The following is a 25,198-nucleotide window of genomic DNA, read 5'->3' on the forward strand; positions in this document are numbered from 1 at the left end:
AAAGACATAAAAACAAGCAAAAATAAATAAGCATAAAAAAGAAACAGGGATCCAGACTAGGATCCAATCTTCATAAGTGTTCTCATGATCAGAGTGCAGTCCAAAAAAAAAAACAATATAAAAAGGGAGTTACATGTAATGAGCAAACTGAAAAAGAGAAGAAGATAAAGCTGTTAAAATCAGGTAATGTATATAAAAAATGAATAAAAAACAGTATCAAACATTAAGGGTGCCAAAACGATACCCAATATTCAAAGAGCAATCAGAAAAATGGAGCAAAACTTAGTGTCTTGTTGAGGCCATCTGGTTGTAAGACCATATGCCTGATCCCACGTGGAGAATACAGGTATTTCCCTTATTTCCTGTGGACGATAAATCCTTTATATCTAATTGGGAGGATATATGTAGTAAGAGCTTCAATCAATTTATGGAACTCCTCATAGATCTTAATCAAAAATCATTTACTGGATTAGAGACAGAACTAGATGAGCTTTTTACAACTTTTAAAAGTATTGCTACATGTATCCTCTTTCAGTATTTTTATGGACAAATGTTCTGAGGAGTGGGAAACAATCAAAGACACACAAGTGAAAAAATTGTTACGATATAGTATGGATATTACCAACAGAAGCAGGTATACATATGGAGACGTGCTCCCTTTTTAATAGTCAACGATCTGCATCTATTTCTTCAACCTCTACATTAGGAGATTCTTCTGATACTTCTCAATACTCTCATTATCCTATTAAGACTCCGTTTAGTAAGAATGGTACACGTAAATGGAAACAAAAATCCGCTACTAATAAATGCACACAGAATGAGACTAACACACCAAAAGGTAATTAATCACAACATACTTTCACCCCAACTGAATTGTCTCTTCTTTCCCAAGGTCTTACCTTCTCACTCGGTATGCGCTTTGATCCTTTCACAGCCATAAAGGATCTCCACATCTTTGATAAATCATTGGTATTCAAAGAATGGTATCACAATGAAGAAATACAGAAAACCATCCTAATGCCTTTAGAACAAGCTGCTTTGCAAATGCTGGAGGAACTGGCAATTGAACGTGAGATTCCTTCACTAGGTAAGATTCCTACATCAATCCGCCAAAAATCCAAACAAATTCCACCACTATCCCTTTGTCTCAACGTGGAAATCTTTGTCCAATTGGTTAAGAATGATTTTGACAAAATATCATCAAAAATCTACAATATCAATCTGATCCAAAAGGAACTTGCCTGTTTAAAACACCTTAAAAAACTCAAGGATGTGGAATACAAACCTAATGACAAAGGCAGGAACATTGTGGTATGGTCGTGTAAAATGTATGAAACAGAGGCATACCGCATGTTGAAAGATTAGTCCTGCTATAAAAAAAACCTCACATTTAACACCTTTTCCTCTTTCAGGGAGGAATTGAGTAAGATTCTTCAAGCAGCCCAAGAGAGAAATTTCATCACACGAGAATTACGGGAACTGTTGATGATCAAGGATCCATTTATTCCCATGCTGTACCTACTCAGAAAATACAGAAAATTGACTCAATACACATTGAGGAAGGCATGCTCCTGGGCAAATGTGATCAGTCATTGTACACTAGCATTTGCCGCAATGATGGACTCAAAGCGACATCCCAATTTTTGTCCATGACTCAATTCCCACCTGAAGAAAATGAGTTTACTTTATAACTCATTCAGTCTTTACTTACTCACAATTTCTATGTTTTTAATGGGTTCTTCTAACAACAGCTCCAGAGACCAGCAATGGGAGCAGACTGTGCGCCGTCATATGCTAACTTGTTCCTGGGGCTGTGGGAGAGGGAGCTACTCTCGTCATATCGGAACCCATTGATGGACCGGGTTATCCTTTGTACCCTGTACATAGATGAGGTGTACCTGATCGGGCGAGGTTCACCTGATGATCTTCATTCATTTTCTTCAGGACATCGATTCCAATGAATTGAACATATGACTCGCGTACAAATTCGACCATCATCAAACTGATTTTTTGTAAGTTCTAACTGAAAGATATACGAATGGCCCCTTACAATCTTATGTTTTTCGTAAAGATACGTCCCTTAATGCAATGTTGCATGAACCTTCAGCTCATCCATCACATGTTATCAGGTCGGTTCCTGCAGGCCAATTCCTCAAAATTGAACACATATGTTCAACAGAGGCAGATTTCAAGAAACGGGCGTAAGAGTTAAAAACAAGGTTCCTTAATCGAGGATATAGTAGGAGGAGCATTAAACATGCCTTTAAATGAGCAAAAAATTCCAATTGTCAAGAACTTAAATACCCCCCTCGGAAGTCAAGGAAAGCCAACAAAGTATTGATTACCCAATTCCACTCCCAGTGGAAAATCATGTATGATATACTGAATAAATATTGGCTGATTCTACTTGTTGACTATTTTGAAACAGTATTTACCCTCTCAGCCATCAGTAACAGCCAGACATTCCTGCAATCTGCGTGACCACTTGGTTAAGAGCTATTATGTGCCAACAAATCAAACGAAGATCTATTCTACTAGCACTATGAACATACCCGCAGTTGGGGCTGTACCCCTAGTGGCAAATGCATCGCTTGTCCGAACATAGACAAGGCTAAGGAATTTGCATCCTCAGATGGGAAAATTTATAGGATCAAGCAATGCATCACATGCTCCACACGTACTGAGATATATCATGCCATATGCCAGTGTTCGAAGATATATATAGGCGTTACAACACGAGCACTCAAAGTTTAAGTACAGGAGCTTGTGAGGAACATCTTAGCTGCTGCAAAGGAGGACAAGCTTTACCAACCTAAGACTATCCCAAAGCACTTTAACATTTATCATTCGTGCGGTCCATCAGGACTTTGCTTTGCATAAAAGGTATTGATCATATCCATTCGGACCTTCGGGGAGGGAACCTCAGCTGTCTTTTAGCCCAAAAGGAATCTAAATGGATCTGGACATTACGCACCTTACACCCAGATGGCCTTAACGAGACAGTATTTTATAATTGTTGAATATGCACTGCACTTTGCTGTTTTTTACCAATTGATATGGCTTGAACGTACAATTTAGCTAGGGTACTTAGTAGTCACTTGTCTGGTACATTTAAGGTCCAATTATAGTATCTAGTTGCCATCTATAGGATTCACTCAGAATCCCTCTTACACTATTATCACATTAATATGCACTGCACTATATTAACAGCCTTAGTTTACATTCTCACTTCAATTTGTTTAGGTGCTCTAAATATATGTTATATTTCTATACGTCTTTATTCTGTAACACACACACACACACACATACACACACAGAGTCAGACTGAAGAACATTGGGTCCACCAGAGGATTTGATTCTGAGGGCCCACTTTTCTCCCCCACTCAAGAGCTGGATAGCAGCTGCAAGGTTTGTACTATGAACTCTCCTGAAGAAGAAGCCATGGCCCACCGGAGGATTGTCCGGTTCTCTGGTGGGCCAGTCCAACCCTGTACAGACACACACACATTTTTATATAAAGTGATCTGCTTCAAAAAGGCTTACTTCCACATCTCACTTATGGCAGTCCTGGGCATAAGAGACTGTGATCGCCATCCGACCGCATCGGTAACATTGAGCCCGTGCCTCCTCCCTCTTAGCTGCGACTTGGGCATGCCCTCTGGGCTGTGTTGCGGTGAATCTTTGTGGAGCCCACAGTGCTGCGAGCTCCACATTCCCCGGTCATCGCACGCACTGCTCAGTTAGTGACAGTAGATGCCGGGGAGACAAGGCGCCGGGAGCAGAGGTTTGGGTTGAGGGAAGTATCTGCGGCTGCGGAGAATGGTGTTCTCAGCCTGTCAGCTGTGATCACCGCTCACAGAAGACCCAGCTCTGTGGGAGCGTGTGCAAGGTGAGCAGAAGCGTTGTTTTATTTTTCCTTGCATTGAATATATGGGGGCCATATACACAAGATTGGGCCATATACCAGGATGCACTATATGGTGCCATTATACAGAGAACTCAGCGACTCTGACGAGTGGTTTAGTTATGTCACTGCTCATCAGTGCTGCTGGGTATCGTGGAGCGCAGCAGAACCCGGAGTGGCTGCTGCTACAGCCCATGGAGCATCGTTCTCTGAACAAGGCTCCATAGCCTTTGGACGTCAGATTCGAGGATCATCGTGGGAGCGCCATGGACTATGGCGGACCTGCTTGGGTTTTTTTTTCCAAAAAATAAATTGGTTTACCAGGGAATGTGTCAGGGAGTATTTATTCAAATAAAATATATTTTTCTGTGTATTTTTTTTTCATTAGTAGGTTAGTAATGGGGGTGACTGATAGGGCTTGATGCCAGATGTGATTTTTGACAATTCACAACTCTCATAAACCCCAACTATCATTGCCACCGCACAATGTGATTTGCCAATTCTAGGGCGCCCGTGAGCTGGTATTTTTAGGCTGGAAAGGGCCCCAACAACAGAGACCTTCCCAGCTTGATAATATAATCCCGCAGCTGTTGGCTTTACCTTGACTGGTTACCAAAAATAGTGGGGGACCCCATGTGTTTTTTTTTTTTTTTTTTTTCATTTATTAGTGTAAACACCCTTTAGTGCCACATGAAAAGGCACTAGAGGGTGCAAGTTTTATATGTAGGGGGTTTGCGAAATGATGTATCTACAGGAAGTTTATTCTATTTAGGCCACAGCGGCCTCAGTATTTGGTCAGTATTTTTTCTCAGGAGTGGGAGCCAAAACCAGGTGAGGAACAATCAGAGAAAAGGTATAATAGAAACAAGTCACCAATTCTGCATTTATCACCCACTCCTGAGAAAAAATACTGACCAAATACTGATAGTGGGGCCGTGGCCTTATTCTATTACACCACTTCTCCCATAGAAGGGGACAGAGCAGGGTTACACATTTCTATGGGAGCAGTGGTGTAATGTGTGCCTCCCACTCCGTCCACATCTATGGGAGTAGTGGTGTAATGTGTGACCCCCCTCTCCATCCATTTCTATGGGAGAAGTGGTGTAATGTGTGACCTCGCTCTGTCTACATCTATGGAAGAAGTGGTGTAATGTGTGACCTCGCTCTGACTACTTCTATGGAAGCAGTAATGTAGTGGACGGAGCAGTGTCACATTACACCACTGCTCCCCTAGAAGTAAGACTGAGCAGGGTCACATCTTACATAAATTAGATACTTCGTATCTAATCCCATCCTGTGTGATACACTCTGCTGAGCTCGATATCTAATCCCATCATGTGATAAACTACACTTAGCCCTGTATCTAATCCCAGTGTGTTACTCCAAGCATATCGAGTCGCACGTGTGATACATTCCACATATCTAACCCCAGCTTATGATACAGCGAGCAGAACCATCCTAAACTTCATCCTCTCTTATCTTTTTACAAACACCCAGAATTGGGAGGAGAGGAGTGACATCACAGACGTGTGAGCAGATCCTGCGCACATTAACTGCAGTGGTAATGTCAGCTAGTTGTACACTAGGTTTTCATTGCAAATTTCAGCAGCTGCTCCCCCTAGTGTTTAAAAGTGGTAATATCAAACATTTTTTTAATTATTTTTCATATTTTACTTCATTCAAAATAAATTATATTTTTAAAAAAAAAAAAACAAAAACATTAATACTTTACATTTTTTCAATTGTTGCAAAAAAATTTAATAACACTTTCCCTTTAATCATGTTATCTTAAAAGGGAACCTGTCAGCAGGATTGTGGTAAGTAAAATACAGGCAGTGTCAGGTTGGCGCTGTTACACTGATTAAAATGATACCTGGCATGATGAAATCCGTCCTGAGGTGGTTGTTTAAAGTTGATTTGCAGTTTGGAGATAATTAGATTCTCGTGCTTCGGGCAGGCCTGTGAGAGGGGGCTTTCTTTGGTGCTCTGGCATTATCTTCATCATTGTGGCTTAAATGACAGGTCACTGATCCTTCAGTGACTGCCTATTTTAAATACTGCGCTTGCACAGTTCATAGTGTGGTCTTAAAAAAAAAAAAAAATAATTTTTTTTTTTTACAACTCCAGCAAAATGGCACCGGCACCCACGGAGTAGCAGCTATCTCTTGCTGATAGATGCTACTGCACACGCAGCACGGCCATTTTGCTGGAGCTAAAAATGTTTCTGCTCCAACAAAATGGCACCGGCGCACGCGCAGTAGCAGCTGTCGCTTGCAAAATGGCCACGGCACGTGCAAGTGATAGCTGCTGCCGTGCATGCACCATTTTGCTAGAGTTAATTTTTTTTTTTTTTTTTTTTTACAAGACTCCAATATGAACTGTGCAAGCACAGTATTTAAAATAAGAGGCAGTCACTGAAGGATCCTGTCCTTTAAGCCACAATGATGAATATGAGAACAGAGCACCAAGAAAAGCCTCGCCCACAGGCAGCCCTGGAGCACGGGCATATCATTATCTCCAAACTGCAAATAAAGATTAAACAACAGCAACAAGATGGATTCCTTCAACCCAGATATAATTTTAATCAGTGTAAAGGCGCCAACCTGACACTGCCTGTAGTTTACTTAGCACAATCCTGTTGACAGGTTCGCTTTAAAGGGGATATCCAGGACTTTAAAACAAAACAAAAACGGCATGTAGTTGCTAACAGAGGCATCTACCTGTCTGTTGAACCCGATGACTGTCATTGACCACTCCTGCCAGAGATTTAGCAACTCCCTGTCAACAGAGCAGCAGTTTCTCTTCCTGTTGACAGGGAGCCGCTGAATCTCTGACAGTAGTGGTCAAGTCAATGACCGGAACCGGGTACAACAGACAGGTAGATTCCTCTGTTAGCAACTACATGCCGTTTTTTTTTTTTTTTAAAGTCCTGGATATCCCCTTTAATGATGCGATTACCTACTATGCCTCCCCACTATAGTTGGAGTATTATCTATGCAGTGCCTGCTGGTGCGCATACGAACTGCCCCCCCCCCCCCTTGCTTTGCACCGCCGACAGCGTCTCTCTCGGCGGTGGGCTGGTCAAGTGACTGCGGCTCTGCTCACATGGGTGTCGCCGCACTTCATTGCAGCCACTGCCCCTCTGATGACTTCCTTGGTGACGTGAACTATGGTTAGGTGTCGGTGCCACAAGCGCCAATGAACAGCAGCCTTTCTTTTACAAAGAGCTAGAAGCTGTCTGACTGGTTTTATCACAATATTTGAAGGGGTCAATTACAACAGGATGCCAACACCCAGAAGAAGGAATGCCAGCCGAAACGCGCGTTGGAGAAGCGGCATCCTCGTTCCAGCTAGGTAAATGACTGTGCACATTTGTTTATGCATACAATTGCTGACCATTTGTCCTTGTAGCGTTGTGCTTCATGTTTTGCTGCATTACTGTCATCTGCTTTGTCACAGCACTTTATTCAGTGAAGTATGTAGATACTTTTTTACAGTAATATACTAGTCATTGTGACTGTTATTCTGTAATGCCTTTGTTTTACTTATTTTTTTATTCATTTTTGTATGCTGTATATAACTTATGTAGACCACGCTGAACTTCGGTGCCACCTTTTGGCCTATTACTATATATCACTCGCCCACCATTGCAATTTGTTTTTATTGTTCTTTGCATTAATAAAAGTGACCTTTAATATAGTTCTGTGTGTACATTTTCTTGCATATGAACCCAACAAATAATGTTGGGGAAAATAAGGGGCTGGTATGTCTGATTTTAGAAAGCCGACCCTTCATTCTCTACCCTTTATTCTGCATACCGAGTAGTTGAGAGAGATAGCTGCCCTCAAACGATCGGCTGATGGCTTTTGTGTATGGGGCCCCAAACCAATACAGACAGGCAGTCCAAGTCAGGGGAGGTTCATCATTTTAGGTAATCATTGGACTTAACATGTTGACCCTTAGAATTTAGTGTCACGGTTTAGATATTAAAAAAAAAAAAACACTGGACATTAACCTTTTTTGCTCTTTGCTCACTAATGTTAACATGGCCTTGAGCATGGGATCATTGCTCTTGCTGACAGAAACCTTAACCACTTCTCTTCACAGCACTGGCTTTTCATATCCTAATGTACATGCCACTATAATCCAATAAATCTTCACTACAGGATTGGGATCCGGGGGTTATTAGTCTCTGAAAACCGTGGCTAAAAACGAGTATTTTTTTAAGCAAAAGTTTTAAAAAAAAAAGTATGTTAGCCTTAGTATTCTTATGTGCCCTCAATCAGGAAGAGCAGCGTTTTGGACGCAGCTCATCTGCACAACGTCCAAAACATTGCGTTCTACATTAGAAGCACAGTGGATAGAAAATAATACAAGTGAATAGCATTTAAATCCAGCCTGGCTACCTTACTGGAGCAGCAGCTACAGGGAGAAAATGAACTTATATTCTCCCTGCAGCCGCTCTCTTCCAACCATTACAGTAACCGCTCTCTCCAGAGTGAGCACCTAGTCATCATGCTAAGCGAAGCGAGACTCGGCAGCTCTGATGAGCGCTGTCGCCACTACCCGGCACCTGTGAGCAGCGGTTTACTGCTATTCACTGATATTTACTGCTGAAGCCACATTCTAGCAGCAAGTTACAAATCTTCACCAACAATGTGCAAAAGCCAAGAAGGCAGAGATGCAGCAACAAGGAGGAGAAAAGGCAGAGAATGCAGCGCTGCACAGGACGGGTGAGGTGAAAGCACTCACTGATGTCACGGCTGTGTCAGGATTGACAGACAGTCATTCTGGATCTGGCTGTAGAAGGTCGCTGAGCTTGGCCTTGCAGACACCATCTTGATCCTTCCATAATCATTCCCTCTCTAGGACCCAGCGGTGATCTCCACCTTCTGCTGCTAATTGACATACAACCCCTGGCAAAAATTATGGAATCACCGGGCTCGGAGGATGTTCATTCAGTTGTTTAATGTTGTTGAAAAAAAGCAGATCACAGACATGGCACAAAACTAAAGTTATTTCAAATGGCAACTTTAGGGCTTTAAGAAACACTAAAAGAAAATCAAGAAAAAAAGTGTGGTACTCAGTAAGGGTAATTTTTTCAGACGAAGCAGAGGGAAAAAATTATGGAATCACTCAATTCTGAGGAAAAAATTATGGAATCACCCTGTAAATTTACATTTCCAAAACTAACACCTGCATCAAATTAGATCTGCTCGTTAGTCCGCATATAAAAAGGAGTGATCACACCTTGGAGAGCTGTTGCACCAGGTGAATCATGGCTCCAACAGGAGAGATGTCAATTGAAACAAAGGAGAGGATTATCAAACTCTTAAAAGAAGGTAAATCATCAAGCAATGTTGCAAAAGATGTTGGTTGTTCACAGTCAGCTGTGTCTAAAATCTGGACCAAATACAAACAATATGGGAAGTTTGTTAAAGGCAAACATACTGGTAGACCAAGGAAGACATCAAAGAGTCAAGACCGGAAACTTAAAGCAATATGTCTCCAAAACAGGAAATGCACAACAAAACAAATGAGGAATGAATGGGAGTAAACTGGAATCAATGTCTGGGACCGAACTGTAAGAAACCGCCTAAAGGAAATGGGATTTACATACAAAAAAGCTAAAAACATAAGCCATTATTAACACCTAAAAAGAAGAAAAACAAGGTTACAATGGGCTAAGGAAAAGCAATTGTGGACTGTGGATGACTGGATGAAAGTCATATTCAGTGATGAATCGCGAATCTGCATTGGGCAAGGTGATGATGCTGGAACTTTTGTTTGGTGCCTTTCCAATGAGATTTATAAAGATGACTGCATGAAGAGAACATGCAAATTTCCACAGTCATTGATGATATGGGACTGCATGTCAGGTAAAGGCACTGGGGAGATTGCTGTCATTACATCTTCAATAAATGCCCAAGTGTACATTAATATTTTGGACAGTTTTCTTATCCCATCAATTGAAAGGATGTTTGGGGATGATGACATTTTTCAAGATGATAATGCATCCTGCCATAGAGCAAAAACTGAGAAAACATTCCTTGAAAGAAGACACATAAGGTCAATGTCATGGCCTGCAAATAGTCCGGATCTCAATCCAACTGAAAATCTTTAGTGGAAGTTGAAGAAAATGGTCCATGACAAGGCTCCAACCTGCAAAGCTGATCTGGCAACAGCAATCAGAAAAAGATGGAGCCAGACTGATGAAGAGTACTGTTTGTCACTCATTAAGTCCATGCCTCAGAGACTGCAAGCTGTTATTAAAGCCAGAGGTGGTGCAACAAAATACTAGTGATGTATTGGAGTGTTCTTGTGTGTGCTTGTTTTTCATGATTCCATAATTTTTTCCTCAGAATTGAGTGATTCCATTTTTTTTTTTCCCTCTGCTTGGTCTGAAAAAAATTACCCTTACTGAGTACCACATTTTTTTTTCTTGATTTCTTTTGGTGTTTCTTAAAGCCATAAAGTTGCCATTTGAAATGAGTTTAGTTTTGTGCCATGTCTGTGATCTGCTTTTTTTCAACAACATTAAACAACTGAATGAACATCCTCCGAGCCCGGTGATTCCATAATTTTTGCCAGGGGTTGTACCCTTGCTGGATCTTTAAATACACTTGGTTTCTCCAGAGAGTTGCTGGTGATAGAGTTAATTCCTCTGTTCAGGTCTGGAATTCTAACAGTCGGCTACATTCTCCTTGGAGTTCCTTTGTGGATTGTAGTCGTTATCTTTCTGGTGTCTTCTCAAAGTTAAGTTTATCTCCTTGCATGCTTACCTTGTTTGTCTTTAGTTGCAGTGGGGCCGACTAGTGCTCACCCCTCCATGCGTAGGGCCTAGCTCTAGGGCCAGCCAAGGGCTAAGGTATCCTGCTTGGCGATAGGTGCGCATCTTGTATCTTGATGGTATGGTGTGGTATATGGGGTACAAAGATAGTGGGGCCATTCTTCATCAATGGAAACCTCAATGCCACTGGATATCTGAAATTGCTACATGATGATGTGTTGCCCTCTTTATGCACTGAAGATGGCACGTTCCCTGAGTTTTTCCAACAAGATGGTGCATCACCACATTATGGGTGTCAGGTCCGAGCATTCCTACATGAACAGTTTCCTGGAAAGTGGATTGGTCATCGTGGGCCAGTTGAATGGCCACCAAGGTCTTTCGATCTGACCCCCTTAGACTTATCTTTGGGGTCATCTGAAGGCAATTGTCTATGCTGTGGAGATACGAGCTGCGCAGCATCTGAAACAACGGATACTGGAAGCCTGTGCTAGCATTTCTTCTGTGGTGTTGCGATCAGTGTGTCAAGAGTGGGAGAAGAGGGTTGCATTGACAATCCAACACAATGGGCAGCACTTTGAGCACATTTTATAAGTGGTCATAAACTTGTAAAAAACTCATGAAAGAATAAAGTTACGATAAAACCAAGCACACCATTGTTTTTCTTATGAAATAATCAATAAGTTTGATGTGTCACATGACCCTCTTCCCATTGAAAAAAATAAAATTGGAACCAAAATGGCCGACTTCAAAATGGCCGCCATGGTCACCACCCATCTGGAAAAGCTTCCCCCCTCTCATATACTAATGTGCCACAAACAGGAAGTTGATATCACCAATCATTCCCATTTAATTTAGGTGTATCCATATAAATGACCCACCCTGTATATAGAATGTCTGATTCTCTTGGGTGGCAACACCACACATACCTGGACCCGCTGTGTTTTGCGGGTTGAGTTGTAGTTTTGAATAACAATTTATTTTAACGTATTAACTACTGAAAATGTGAAAAAATATTCAAATGGAGTGAGTGAAAAAAAATACAATTATACCATAGTTTTTTTACTTTTGTTTTTACGGCCTTCATTGTTCACTAAAAATTACATAGCAACACGATTCTCCAGATCAGTACAATTGCGGTGAGACCAGAAATTTCTAAAATTCTGACTACATTATATTGCATTTTTAAGCAGTGTGTTAATTTTTATCATATGGATCATTAAGGTTACTAATTATGTATACTTTTTTTTTTGCTTCAAATAACAGACTTTTTTTTACTTTTTCTTTAAGGCAATGTTCACAAATTGCATTTTTGCAGCTTTTTTTCTGTAGGAGAACCAAAACTCTCTTGGCAGAAAAGAAGCAGAGTCAAAAACGCAGGTTTTGGTGCATTTTTAAGGATCCTAAAGTTCACCAATGACCGTGCATTGAGTTTTTATGACACCATTTACTTTCAGACGTTGGTCTGTCATTGGGTTGCTCAGGAACTGTTCAATCTCACACCTTGATCAGCCAATCAATAATTTAATTAAACTGTACTAATCCAAACTGTCATCTCATGTGACCAAGACAAGATGATAAAATTGGTGGGGGGAAAAAATCACAAAAATAAATGAGTTTCACATACTGCTGTACCAGCTTTTTTCACTAAAAACACACCAAAACCTCATACCTGCATTTTTGCAACATTTTTTGCACCACCCATTGCTTTCAATTGGTGAAAAACGCTGAAAAAAAGCTGGAAGAAGTGACAGATACTGAGGACAAAAAAAACATGCTACATGCACAAGTTTTCTGAAATCTCAGACTTTGCTGGACTGTAAAAGGCAGGTGAAAATTTGCATTAAAAAAAAAAAAAAACAAAAAAAAACAAACACTGAAAAAATGCAACGTGTGAACATAGCTGACTGTGTTTGGCTTACTGTCCATTTCCTATGTGTTGAGGTAAAACAGGGGCCTGGCAGCAGTGGGAAGGGGCTGGGGGAGAGTTGGTTTTCTAATTTACTTTTCCTTTACCTATTCTGAGCAAAACATTTTCACCATTGGACAAATAATGTAATCACCTGATGGCCAGTGGTTTGCTGTGAATAAAAAAATAGAAGAATTTAAGGTTTATTTGACTTACAACTCCTTGTGCTTTTCTTCAGCCAGAATCTGATCATTCGCCTTTAAACCATACCTATGGGGACAGAAATAATGTATTCTCAAATGTAATATAAACAAAGCTTCCTCCTGTAGCCCAACAGGCACTGCGAGCATAAATCACATTATTAACGAGCCCATATCTTTGAAATATAGCAATGTTTATCTCTCGTCGTGTGAATGTTTCCAGAGCTTCACACATGGTATAAGATCATGGCTAAACCCTAACTAATTCTTATACGGATTAAAGAGATTTAGGAGATCGAAGTCAGAGCAATGATGGGTTTAACTGATTAAAAGGATAAGAAATACAGATTTAATTACGCGATTACTTATAGAACAGTGTGCACTAGGCATTCTAGACACAGGGCGACCCATTATCTTGTAAGGCATGAAGAGTGGAGGAGGTAGAAGAAAATACAAAGTGATTAAAAAATATGTTTAAATGGAATTGTTCACACTTTTAATAGTAAATGCTCTAAATAAATACTACATTATAATTTATACACCATGTGTTTATTAATACTGAAAAAGGGTTCCTTCAGCAGATCCATACATGTCCATTCTTTGTGCGTTTCCGCATGTGGATTTGCCTATACAATGCATTGGAAAAACGCATGGCAAATCCGCAAGTAAAAAGGCTTCAAAAAACGTGTAAAAATCCGCATGCGTTTTTTTCTGCCAAGGACATGCAGAATTGCTCTTGAAAATTTCTGCTTCATTTCTGTATCGTGGGCACATAGTCTTACACTTTACAGTATGTCTACTCTTCATGTTAATCTACAGACAGTAGGAGAAAAGGACAAGACTTTAATACGTTGCAGTTTTGACATGAGAGCCACAGCATTTTACTGTACCAGAAAAGCGAAAAATATTCCAGAAATCTCAGGCACGTGCTGCTTATTTTTTCCTTGCAGAAGTGAAGCAGTTTCAGAACGGCAGCATGTTAATTCTTTCAGCGTTTTTAGTGTTTTATATCTTTTCTAATGAATGGGCAAAAACACGTGTATTTCATGCAATGTGTTTCCTGTCAGGACACATTTTTGGGGCAGAAACAACTACAGAAAACACTCAATGTGCACATACCCTTAAGCTATGTTCACACGCAGCGGGGAGTTTTTTCTGCACTAACACCTCTCTTGGCAGTAAAAATGCTGCATTCAAAATGCCCGTTTTTCTGCATTTTGGTTGATTTTTTACTGCGGCGTTTTTTGGGCTCAGCTTACATGTGTTCTTTCTCTACTACATGTTTTACAAGGTTTGTTTTAGTCACCAAAAACGCTTCAAAAATGCTGACAAAAACGTTTGCTGCGTTTTCACTTTTTCATTGCTAGAGTGAAAAAAAAAGCTGAAAGAATTGACATGCTGCAGATTCAAGAAACGCTGCAGATTCTGAAATCTCCTCTTTTGCTGGTACTGTAAAATGCAGCTTTTAATTTGCATTAAAAAAAAAAAAACACAGCAAAAACACGGCATGTGAACACAGCCTAAGAGTAGTTTTCACAGTGGGGCTTATTCCCTAGTGGGCATATAAAGGTTAGCAGTTATTAACATTAGCTACAGTAGAAACAGACCTTTTTCGCTGATCCTATATGACTAAACATCTAGTGAGAGTTGCCTGTACAATATATCGCCTGTCTGCAACGCCAAAAAGTTAAAGAAAAAGCTCAGACCAACAGATTATAGCGTCATATTGCAAATGTGCTTACTTGTCCAGAAAGTCCTTGTCCACAACAGCACAGATATCTAGCAGGGGGTTTCCCATGCCAAAAAGGAGGTTTTCACTAAGGAAAAGAAAAGCAGAATTAATGACAGATGACAGTCATTTTATTGCATACATGGACTAAAGAAAGTAGCATGCAACATATGGAAGTCTTGCTCCATCTCATGTAGCAGAAGATAGATTTTTAAAGATTGTTTATATTAAAGTAGCAAGCTAAACAATAGACGACTATAGTCAGAATAAGTACTGCCACACATAGATGACAGTCATGTGATGCTGTGTGTGTGTCTTTAATACAGCAAATGTTGCATCATATGCATGTGGCTAATCGGCCGATTCTTCTACTGCTGGATACAAGGTGGATATTGTATAACCTAGACACCAGCGCAATGCAAACACTGAAATCCTCAATTCTACTCAGTGAGCAGACCATGGAGGACATTGCGCATCACTCATGGACACTGAACTACACTTTATGGTATATCATGCATCCATTTCCAGCAAGTACTAAAATATTTTAAGAATAGACACTTTTTAAAACTTGTTCAATAAATGAAGGCCTCATTCAAGGAGTCAGTGATTTTTCTCGTACACAAAAAAAAAAAAAAAAAAAAGTCCAATTTTATTAATATTTTCGTCCACAGACCAGGCTTTACCTGCAGAGATTTTCAAATATAAATTAAATAAAATTAACTGGAAAATTAAAAAGTGGCTCCACACAGAAGGCAATGTGATCTTTCACACATGGTCTGGGGAAAAAAGGAACATGTGAACAGCCCTGTAAATTATAATGGGTACATATTCTATGAAAAACAGTAGCCTGAATGAGGCCTAACCATCACAACATTTTGTGACAGTGTTTATATATACAGTGGCATGTAAAAGTTTCGGCACCCCTGGTCGAAATTATTGTGAACAGTTAAGCAAGTTCAAGATGAAAGGATATCAAAAAGGGATAAAGTTAAAGATGACACATTTACTTTGTATTTTAGGTTAAAAAAAAGTGTGTGTATATTATATATATATATATATATATATATATATATATATATATATATATATATATATATATATATATATATATATATATATATATTACACACACACACACACCGTATTTTTCGTACCATAAAACGCACCTATGTTTTAAAGGAGGAGAATAGGGAAAAAAATGTAATCAAAAAATGTGGTCATGATGCCCTGTTATGGGGGAGGGGGTCTGCTGCTGACACTGGTATTGGGGTAATGTCCCCCAATTCTGTTAATATCCTCCATCCTGGCATGCATGGCACCCCCTGAGCCCCCATCCTGGTATGCATGGCACCCTCTGAGCCCCCATCCTGGTATGCATGGCACCCTCTGAGCCCCCATCCTGGTATGCATGGCACCCTCTGAGCCCCCATCCTGGTATGCATGGCACCCTCTGAGCCCCCATCACGCTGCCTACAAAAAAAAAAAAATACACTCATACTCACCTCCTCTCTCCTCCAGCGCAGTCCCGCTCTGCTGCTGACACTCTCACTGTGTGAGCCGCACCTGGCAGGGCGCGTGCATGGTGTCCCTGCCATGCGCCCTCACACAGTGTGAGACGCTGTGCTGGAATAGTCGCTGCTCCCCACGCGGGACTCTGTGTGTGGGGAGCAGTGACCATTCAGTCTGTTCAATAGCCGGCACAATGTACTGCGCTGCGGCTCCAGTGTGCCGGCTATTTGGAGAAATTAATATTCATTGCTCTCCACGCCCATGGGAGTGGGGAGTAGGGAATATTAATTTTCTTTAGTAGCGGGCACAGTGTAGGCTATTAGTTTTCTTTTTTTCCCCATTTTAAAAATTACAAAAAATGTTAAAAATTACAAAAAAAGGAAAATGGAACAATGTAAGGCTGTGCAGCTTTGGAGATTTGTGTGCTCAAATAACTTTGACCAAGGTTTCAGAGCTTAATTAGCCAATCATGCCTTGGGGTTGTGTTGCAGCCAACAGCTCGGGGAACATTTCACGGGCAGAGGGAAGAAAGGATTCAATGAAATTTCAACAAATTCTTGATGCAAACACCATCTGTTAAAAAACTAAAGTTGAAAAGAGGGTAGCTACTACAAATGGATAATGATCCTAAACACACATCAAAATCCACAACAGACTACCTCAAATGGAACAAGCTGAAGGTTTCATAATGGCCCTCACAGGCCCGTGATCTGAACATCATTGAAAATCTGTGGCTAGACCTTAAAATAACAGTGCATGCAAGACGACCCAGGAATCTCACAGAACTGGAAGAATTTTCCAAGGAAGAATGGATGAAAATCCCTCAAACAAGAATTGAAAGACTCTTGTCTGGCTACAAAAAGCGTTTACAAGCTGTGAAACTTTCAAAGGGGTTGTACTAGATACTAACCATGCAGGGATCTCAAACTTTTGCATCAGTCCATTTTCCATTTTGTAATTTTTAAAATGTAAGATAAAAAATAAAAATCTATATAATATTCCTTTTTTGGGGGGGGCCTAAAATACAAGGAGAATGTGTAATCTTTAATTTTAGGCTTTTTAGAGAACATTTCATCTTCAACCTGCTTGAGGCTATGTGCCCACGATGCAGAAATGCTCACGATTTTTTCCTGAGCGTTTCTGCATCTCACTGTCAGAAAAAACGCATGCGGATTGTACATGTGGATTGTACATGCGTTTTCCTGCCAGGGACAAGCGAATGTGAAGCGTTCCTTACTGGCATTTCCGCATGCGGGTTGACAAGCGCTTTCCAAGCGATTAGCATCACTTGGAAAGAGCTTGTGACAACTAGGTCACACTACATAAATCCATGCAAACAGCATATATAGTGTGACCCGAGAGAGTGGTAAAAATAAAAAAAATAAACAAATACTTACCTTCTGATGGCCCCTGCAGTCTTGCTGCGCTCCTGTGCTGGCTGCTGGCAGATCGCGGTATGCTGTACTGAAAGACCTGCCGTCACATGACTGTGACGTCAGCGCAGGTCCTTCAGTCCTGCGCGATCTGTCAGCAAGCGAAGAGAAGGAGTCCAGGGGCTGTCGGAAGGTGAATATTATCTTTATTTTTTATTTTATTCTTTTTTTTATGGTACCTGGGTGTGGAGGAGAGTCTCCTGTCCTCTACACCCGGGTACCATCCGCACATTAGAACGCGCCAATTACACAAGTACAGATGCAGTCTTGCGGAATTGGTGCGTTCTAATGCAAGTCAATGGCGGCGAAAACGCAGTGCTTCCGCAAAATTAATGGACATGCTGCGGATTTTTGAGCGCAGCATAAACGCTGCGGAAAAATCCGCATCATGGGCATTGAAAGTGCGGAATTGCATTGGAGACCATGGGGGACGGATTACCAAGCGTTTCCCAAGAGTTTATGCTGCGGAAATTCCGCAGCGTAAATGCTTGAAAAAAGCATTGTGGGCACATGACGTAACTGTTCACGATAACAGTAATTTTGACCAAACTTTTACATGCCACTGTATGTGTTTGTGTAAAACAGAAGACATTCCTTTACAGTGCTTAAAAATGTTTCCTCTTGTCACAGCGAATGTGGTTTTGATATAGACACAGGCCTAGGTTGGAGCCTTAGCTTCTTGCCATATTCTTATGCTTTGCTTATACAGCACTGTCATCAGTAGTGCTTTACAGACATCATCACCATAGGAGACATCTGCATTAGGTTAGTGAATGGGAACATTCTTGGTCACATTCAGTGATTGAAGAACTGACCTGACCTAGGCCTGCTCACTCAGCTGGGGGCTTGTGACAATAACTGAAGGCAATCTTATATAAACATATATGCAGCAAACATCATAGTTCACGACTGAGTTACTTATATTATGACACACCAACAAACCAAAGCATTAGGAAAAAGAGAACAGTAACTCCGGTATCTGAATGTGAAAACTAACAGACTGCATGTAGAAGCCCTAACATTAAAACACAAACGGTCTGATTCATTATCGCAATTGTGCCTGTTTTTTTGTTGATTTTTTGATGTTTTGCACCTTTTTTTGTTTGCCCCAAGTTCATCATTCCATGTGTGCCTTTTTTTGAAGTCTGATGTTTTTGTGTGATTCATCACTGGTGAGACTTTTACAAAAGTCACAAAATTTGCCCCCCTAGGAGTAATTTTACATACATCTGACAAATTTTTGAGCAATTTCCGTGCCATTTTGAAAATACATGCAATATTTTGCTCTACAAAGTTGCAAAAAATTGGATAAAAGCACCTCCTTTAGCGTTTCTTATTTTTTTATTTCAGCCCTTGAGTGGTGTTAGTAATCTAAATACCCTGCCCATAGTATTATACTTACCAGCCGCCATCTTGGGCTCTGGTCCTGCGCTGTCATCTTGTGACCGCTACTCCTGACTGACAGTATTAGAGGTAACGGTCACAAGCTCTCAATAGAAGTGTGAGAGAGTCGTTCTGGCTCTTATAGACATACATTGAGTTGTGAATTCCAGATCACCCAGCAAACACTGGACTGGTCCAACAGGTCACAACCCGCAGAACATCGACCGGGCGGCGCCAGGAACAGATGAAGACGGGGACTTGCAAGTATGAGACTAAGTGCAGGGAACTTAGATTAGTGGCACCACGCAAGTGGTAAAATAAAAAAAAGCTGCAATTATGCCATAAAGACAGAAAAAAAATATCATTTTTAGTTTATGCAAATTTCATGATCAGAATGTGCTTTTTTTGACTAATTTGGTGAAAATTTTACAAGATAAGAAAAAAAAAAGACACCAGCAAATAATAAATCAGGCCCAAAATGTTTTTAAAAATTGCCTTTTTATTCTAATGACTACGTTTTCTTCACACATGATGTGAATAGAGCCTTGCACAAAGAAACACTACTGGGCAACTATTTTGGTTGCAGAAAAGAAAAGGTTAGCAATCTTTAAAATTGTAAATGATCAAATTCCATAATTTAATCAACTGAATTAAAGACATACGACACAGAAAAATACTTCATACCACAACTGAAGAAATCCCAGTTACAGTAATTCACTGCTGGCCATTATTATTAATATTACTACATTATTTGCTACTTTAGATTTTGTCTGGCTAGTAAAAATACAACTAAAAGCAATTTTCCACCTCTACTTTACAAGAATAATTCAATTGTTGCTCCAATACCCAATATCTTAAAATGTCTTGAAGAATTAATATCAAGCACTGAGGCACATCCTAAGTAGTTGACACAACAGGTCAGCCCTATGCAAGCAGCGCAGGATGCAACAGTCGCCAGAGAACCCAACTGGAAGCATCGGATCTGTCCAACGCTCAAGGCTACTGTCAGTCCTGGACAGTGAGGGAACATCGACTATTGTTGCTTTTTGTATTAGACAACTGTTGTGAAATGTTATTTTACGTATTGAAATAATCCAGTCAAATGTGAAAGGGCTATGAAAGAAAATAAACTAGGAAAACAAGGCCAAAGTCCAGGAATTTACAAGGCCCAGTCTAACTACATCTGGATTCATAAACTAACCAAGCTTGGGCATTTAGAAGCTTACACACTAGGATTTGGAAAATAGCTCTAGAAAAAAAAAAAAGAGGGATGCACACGAAGACTTCGTGTATCATGACTGATTGCAAAACCATAGAAAGTAAATTATTTCAATTAGATGCTTTTTCTGCTAACAGTCCCTTATCCATCTGCTATTTCCTCCACTTAGGTCAATGAGGGTTAGACAAAAGCATAGCTAGGGGTTCAGCTCAGGGGGGTGAAACACCTGAGTGGGCCTCTAACCAGTAACCCCGATTACAATTACAGTGGCATACCCTAATTGTGGCTTCAGGGGAACCTCAGCTGATGACCATGGTATTAATGAAAATAAATCCACATACACAGACCAACACTGTTATTACTGCCATATGGTGACCATATAGTGGTAGTTACCAGTCATGCAGAACATACAAGAGATTACAGTACAGTTACAGATCGTGACTTAAAGCTGATAATCTTTCTGATGAAGTTGTTCACTTTTCCAGTCTTTTCCATAGGTCCCAGACTGATAACTTCTCCAGCACCGCCCCCTCCTATTCCCAACCTTCACAATCTCCTCATCATACTGATAACCCAATGTCGACCCGCTGCTGCCGTGTGTGTCCCTATTACTGTTCTAGGTGTGTCATAAGAACGGTGTTCCTTTTACTGCACCACTGTGCCTCTTACAAAGTAAATGCCTCCTTTTGTGCCCTCTAGATGGTAAAATTCTGCCCTAGAAAATGAGTGCCCTGTCCAAGTGGCCTAGAAAAGTGTCCATATTTTGCCCCTAAAAAGTAATAATGCCCCATTGATTGTCACAATACTCTGAATGCCCCTAACAATAATACTTAAGTCCCCACTTAACATTTAATTATGTCCCATGAGTCCCTCCCCCTACATACACAGTATGGTGGGCCCACAGCTCCCCTATATACAGTGGGGAAATTAAGTATTTGATACACTGACAATTTTGCAAGTTTTCCCACCTACAAAGAATGGACAGGTCTGTAATTTTTATCATAGGTACGCTTCACCTGTGAGACAGAATCTTACAAAAAAGTCCAGAAAATCACATTGTATGACGTTTACACATTTAATTTGCTATTTATTGCATGAAATAAATATTTGATACAATAGAAAAACAGAATTAAATATTTGGCACAGAAACCTTTGTTTGCAATTACTGAGGTCAGATGTTTCCTGTAGTTCTTGACCAAGTTTGCACACACTGCAGCATGGATTTTGGTCCAGTCCTCCATACAGATCTTCTCTAGATCTTTCAGGTTTCGGGGCGGTCGCTGGGAAACATTGAGTTTCAGCTCCCTCCAAAGATTTTCTTTTGGGCTCAGGTCTGGAGACTGGCTGGGCCACTCCAGGACCTTGAAATGCTTCTTACAAAGCCACTCCTTAGTTGCCCTGGCTGTGTGTTTCGGGTCATTGTCATGCTGGAACACCCAACCACGACCCATCTTCAATGGTCTTACTGAAGGAAGGAGGTTGTTGGCCAAAATCTTGCGATACATGACCCCATCCATCCTCCCTTCAATACGTTGGAGTCTTCCTGTCCCCTTGGCAGAAAAGCACCCCCAAAGTATGAGGTTTCCCCCACCATGCTTAAGGGTTGGGACAGTGTCCTTGGGGTTGTACTCATCCTTCTTCCTCCAAACACGAGTGAAGTTGATACCAAAAGGTTCTATTTTGGTCACATCTGACCACATGACCTTCTCCCATGCCTCCTTAGCATCATCCAGATGCTCATCGGCAACTTCAAACCAGGGCTGTGGAGTCGGTATAAAATGGACCAACTCAGACTCCTAAAATATATAATAAATTGGGTACAGTAGTTCAATGCAGTTTGTGGGGAATATTTTTTCATAAGAATTTGAGAGTTATGAAATGTCCTATAAATGTCTGTCCTATTCCTGATCTAAGGGTCTAGACTTTTAGCTGAGATGAATCTGTGCTACAGTAAATTTATCACTTAAACATGAGCCATGTATGAGGGAGTCGGAGTCGTGGCTTCAGAGTCATGGAGATTGAGGAGTCAGATGTTTGGCTTACAGACTCCACAGCCCAGCTTCAAACGGGCCAGGACACATGCTGGCGTGAGCAGGGGGACCTTGCGCGCCTTGCAGGATTTTAATCCATGGCGCCATAGTGTGTTACTAACAGTAATGTTTTGAGACTGTGGTCCCAGTTCTCTTCAGGTCATTGACCAGGTCCTCCCGTGCAGTTCTGCACAGATTCCTGACCTTTTTCATTATCATCCTTACCCCACGAGGCGAGATATTGCATTTAACCCAGACCGAGGAAGACTGACAGTCATCTTATGTTTCTTCCATTTCCTAATAATTGTGCCAACAGTAGCTGTATTCTCACCAAGCTGCTTGCCTATTGTCCTGTAGCCCATCCCAGCATTGTGCAGGTCTACTGGTGCCCTTAGACAGCTCTTTGGTCTTGGCCATGATGGAGAGGTTGGAGTGAGATTGATTGTGTGGACAGGTGTCTTTTATACATTCAAACATGTGCAATTAATAGAGTTAATGAGTGCAGACTAGGAGGGCTTCTTAAAGAAAAAACTAATAGGTCTGTGAGAGCCAGAATTCTTGCTGGTTGGCAGGTGTTTAAATACTTATTTCATTCAATAAAGTCCAATTTAATTATTTAAAAATCATATAATGTGATTTTCTGGTTTTTATTTTTAGATTCTGTCTCTCACAGTTGAAGTGTACCTATGATAAAAATGACAGATCTCTCCATTCTTTGTAGGAGGGAAAACTTGCAAAATCGGCAGTGTATCAAATACTTATTTTCCCCACTGTATGTATAGGGGAGCAGTGGGCCCATCATACTACAGTATGATGTCTTCAATTCTCCCACAGTATAATAACCCCCACAGTAGTCTCCACATGTATAATGGTTCCTACAGTAGGTCCCAAACTGTATAACGGTCCTGACATTAGCACCACACTGCATGATGGCCCCCTCATTAGCTCCTATACTGTATAATGGCCCCACACTGCAAGATGGACCCTTCATTGATTCCTTCTCTTTATGAGGGCCCCCCACTCTGTAAGATGACCCACAGAGAATCCCTTAAACAGTATAATGGCCATCATATTAGCTCCAATACTGTAGTATTAATGGCCCCCACACTAGATAATGGCCTCCACATTTGCACCCACGCTGTCTAATGGCCCTCATGCTGTATTATGTCCACCACTTTTGCACCCACGTGCATAATGGCCCACATGTTGTATAATGTCCCATACACAGAGCCCCCCACTGTAGTCCCTACAATGTAAGAGGGGGTTCCCATACTTAATGATGCCCCCACAGTCCCACCACACTTTTTAATTAAAATAAAAAAACATCATATACTCACCTAACCCAACATTCTGACAAGCACGCCTGCGAAGCGCAGGCGCACACACTGGACATTAGAGTCCAGCATATCATGTAGCTTACATCGCTGATACTGTTTTATCCTCTATGGAGCACTTTTTGGTGAATAAAGAAAGAAGTTTTTTCACAAGTCATTTGAGCTGGATTTTCTCCTGTTTATGTAATAACTATTCAGCCCCCCTAAAGTCAGTAATTTGTAGAGCCTCCTTTTGCGGCAATTACAGCTGCAAGTCGCTTTGGATAAGTCTCCACATCTTGCCACTGGAATTTTTGCCCATTACTCAAGTTAAAACTGCTCCAACTACTTCAAGTTAGATGGTTTCCTCTGGTGAACTGCAATCTTCAAGTCTGACCACAGATTCTCAATAGGATTAAGGTCTGGGCTTTCACTAGGCCACTCCAAAACATTTACAAATTTCCCCTTAAACCACTTGAGTGTTGCTTTAGCAGTATGCTTTGGGTCATTGTCTTGTTTGAAGGTGAACCTCCGTTCCAGTTTCAAATCACTGACAGCCTGAAACATGATTTTCTCAAGAATATCACTGTATTTCGCACCATCCATCTTTCCCCTCGACTTAGACCATTTTCCCTGTCCCTGCTGCGGAAAAACGTCCCCACAGCATGATGCTGCCACCACTTTTCACTGTGGGGATGGTGTTCTTGAGGGGGTTGATTTGGTGCCAGACAGCTTTTACCTCGGTGGCCAAAAAATTCAATTTTGGCCTCATCTGACCACTGCACCTTCCTCCATACATTCGGGGGTTGGGGGGGGGGGGTCTCCCACATCTTTTGGCAATTTTTGGCAAATTGAAAACGAGCCTTACAATTTTTATGCTTACGTGAATGCTTTTTTCTGCCCACTCTTCCATAAAGGCCACCTCTATGGAGTGTACAGTTTATTGTGGTCATATGGGCAGATACTCCAGTCTCTGCTTGGTAACTCTGGAGCTCTTTCATGGTTACCTTTGGTCTCTGTGCTGCCTCTCTGATTAATGCCCTCCTTGCCCGTGCTCGAGAGTTTTGGTGGGCGGCGCTCTCTTGGCAGGTTTGTTATGGTACCATGTTCGTTACATTTGATCATAATGGATTTGATGGTGCTTTGGGGGATTATCAGAGACTGAGATTAAAAAAATAAATAAAAATCAAATAACTCAACTCTGATTTGTACGTCTCAACAACTTTGTTCCTGACTTGTTTAGAGATCTCCTTGGTCTTCATGGTGTTTCGTTAGTGGTGCCTCTTGCTTAATGGTATTACAGTCTCTGTGGTCTTTCAGAAAATGATAATTACCTGCCGGTAATTTGATTTTCCAGAACCCACGACAGTAAGATAAGAGAGAGACAGGAAACCTACAGATTTAAAAGCGGAGATTCTCTTCAGGGTTCAGTGGTTTACAGAGCATTAGAGGTCATTTGTTTAATTAGGTAGAGAACATACACACTATAAATCATTCTTTCCTCCATTTCCCTACTGACTTTTTTTTTATTTTTTTTTTTTTTTATTGAGAGATGACAAAGAAATCCTTAGGGTGGGACCACCGCTTGAAGAACATTTCTCCCAAAGGAAAGATCAGAAGCACCCAGATCCAACCGATGGTGCTTAAAAAACGTGGATGGTGAAGACCAAGTTGCTGCTCTACAGATTTGTTCAAGAGAGGCATTGGCCCTTTCTGCCCAAGAGGTAGCTAACGCTCTTGTAGAGTGAGCTTTTACATTTTCAGAGCAGGGTGTCTGCCTGA

General features: G+C 40.9%; 1 protein-coding gene across 2 annotated transcripts in view; it reads right to left on the reverse strand.

The window, feature by feature from the left end:
• The window catches only part of ADK (adenosine kinase), a 355,225-nt gene that overhangs the window by 249,277 nt on the left and 80,750 nt on the right, over positions 1–25,198 (reverse strand). For both annotated transcript variants that reach the window (XM_073686078.1, XM_073686077.1), the window contains exons 2-3: positions 14,543–14,617; positions 12,817–12,870 (exon numbers count right to left, since the gene is read on the reverse strand). In XM_073686078.1, coding sequence (XP_073542179.1) covers positions 12,817–12,870; positions 14,543–14,617 — 129 coding nt within the window. The remainder of the gene's footprint in view (positions 1–12,816; positions 12,871–14,542; positions 14,618–25,198) is intronic.

Source organism: Phyllobates terribilis, unplaced genomic scaffold, assembly GCF_046119375.1.
Source record: "Phyllobates terribilis strain yellow unplaced genomic scaffold, ASM4611937v1 Scaffold_5__5_contigs__length_657084704, whole genome shotgun sequence".
Classification (NCBI taxonomy): Eukaryota; Metazoa; Chordata; class Amphibia; order Anura; family Dendrobatidae; genus Phyllobates; species Phyllobates terribilis.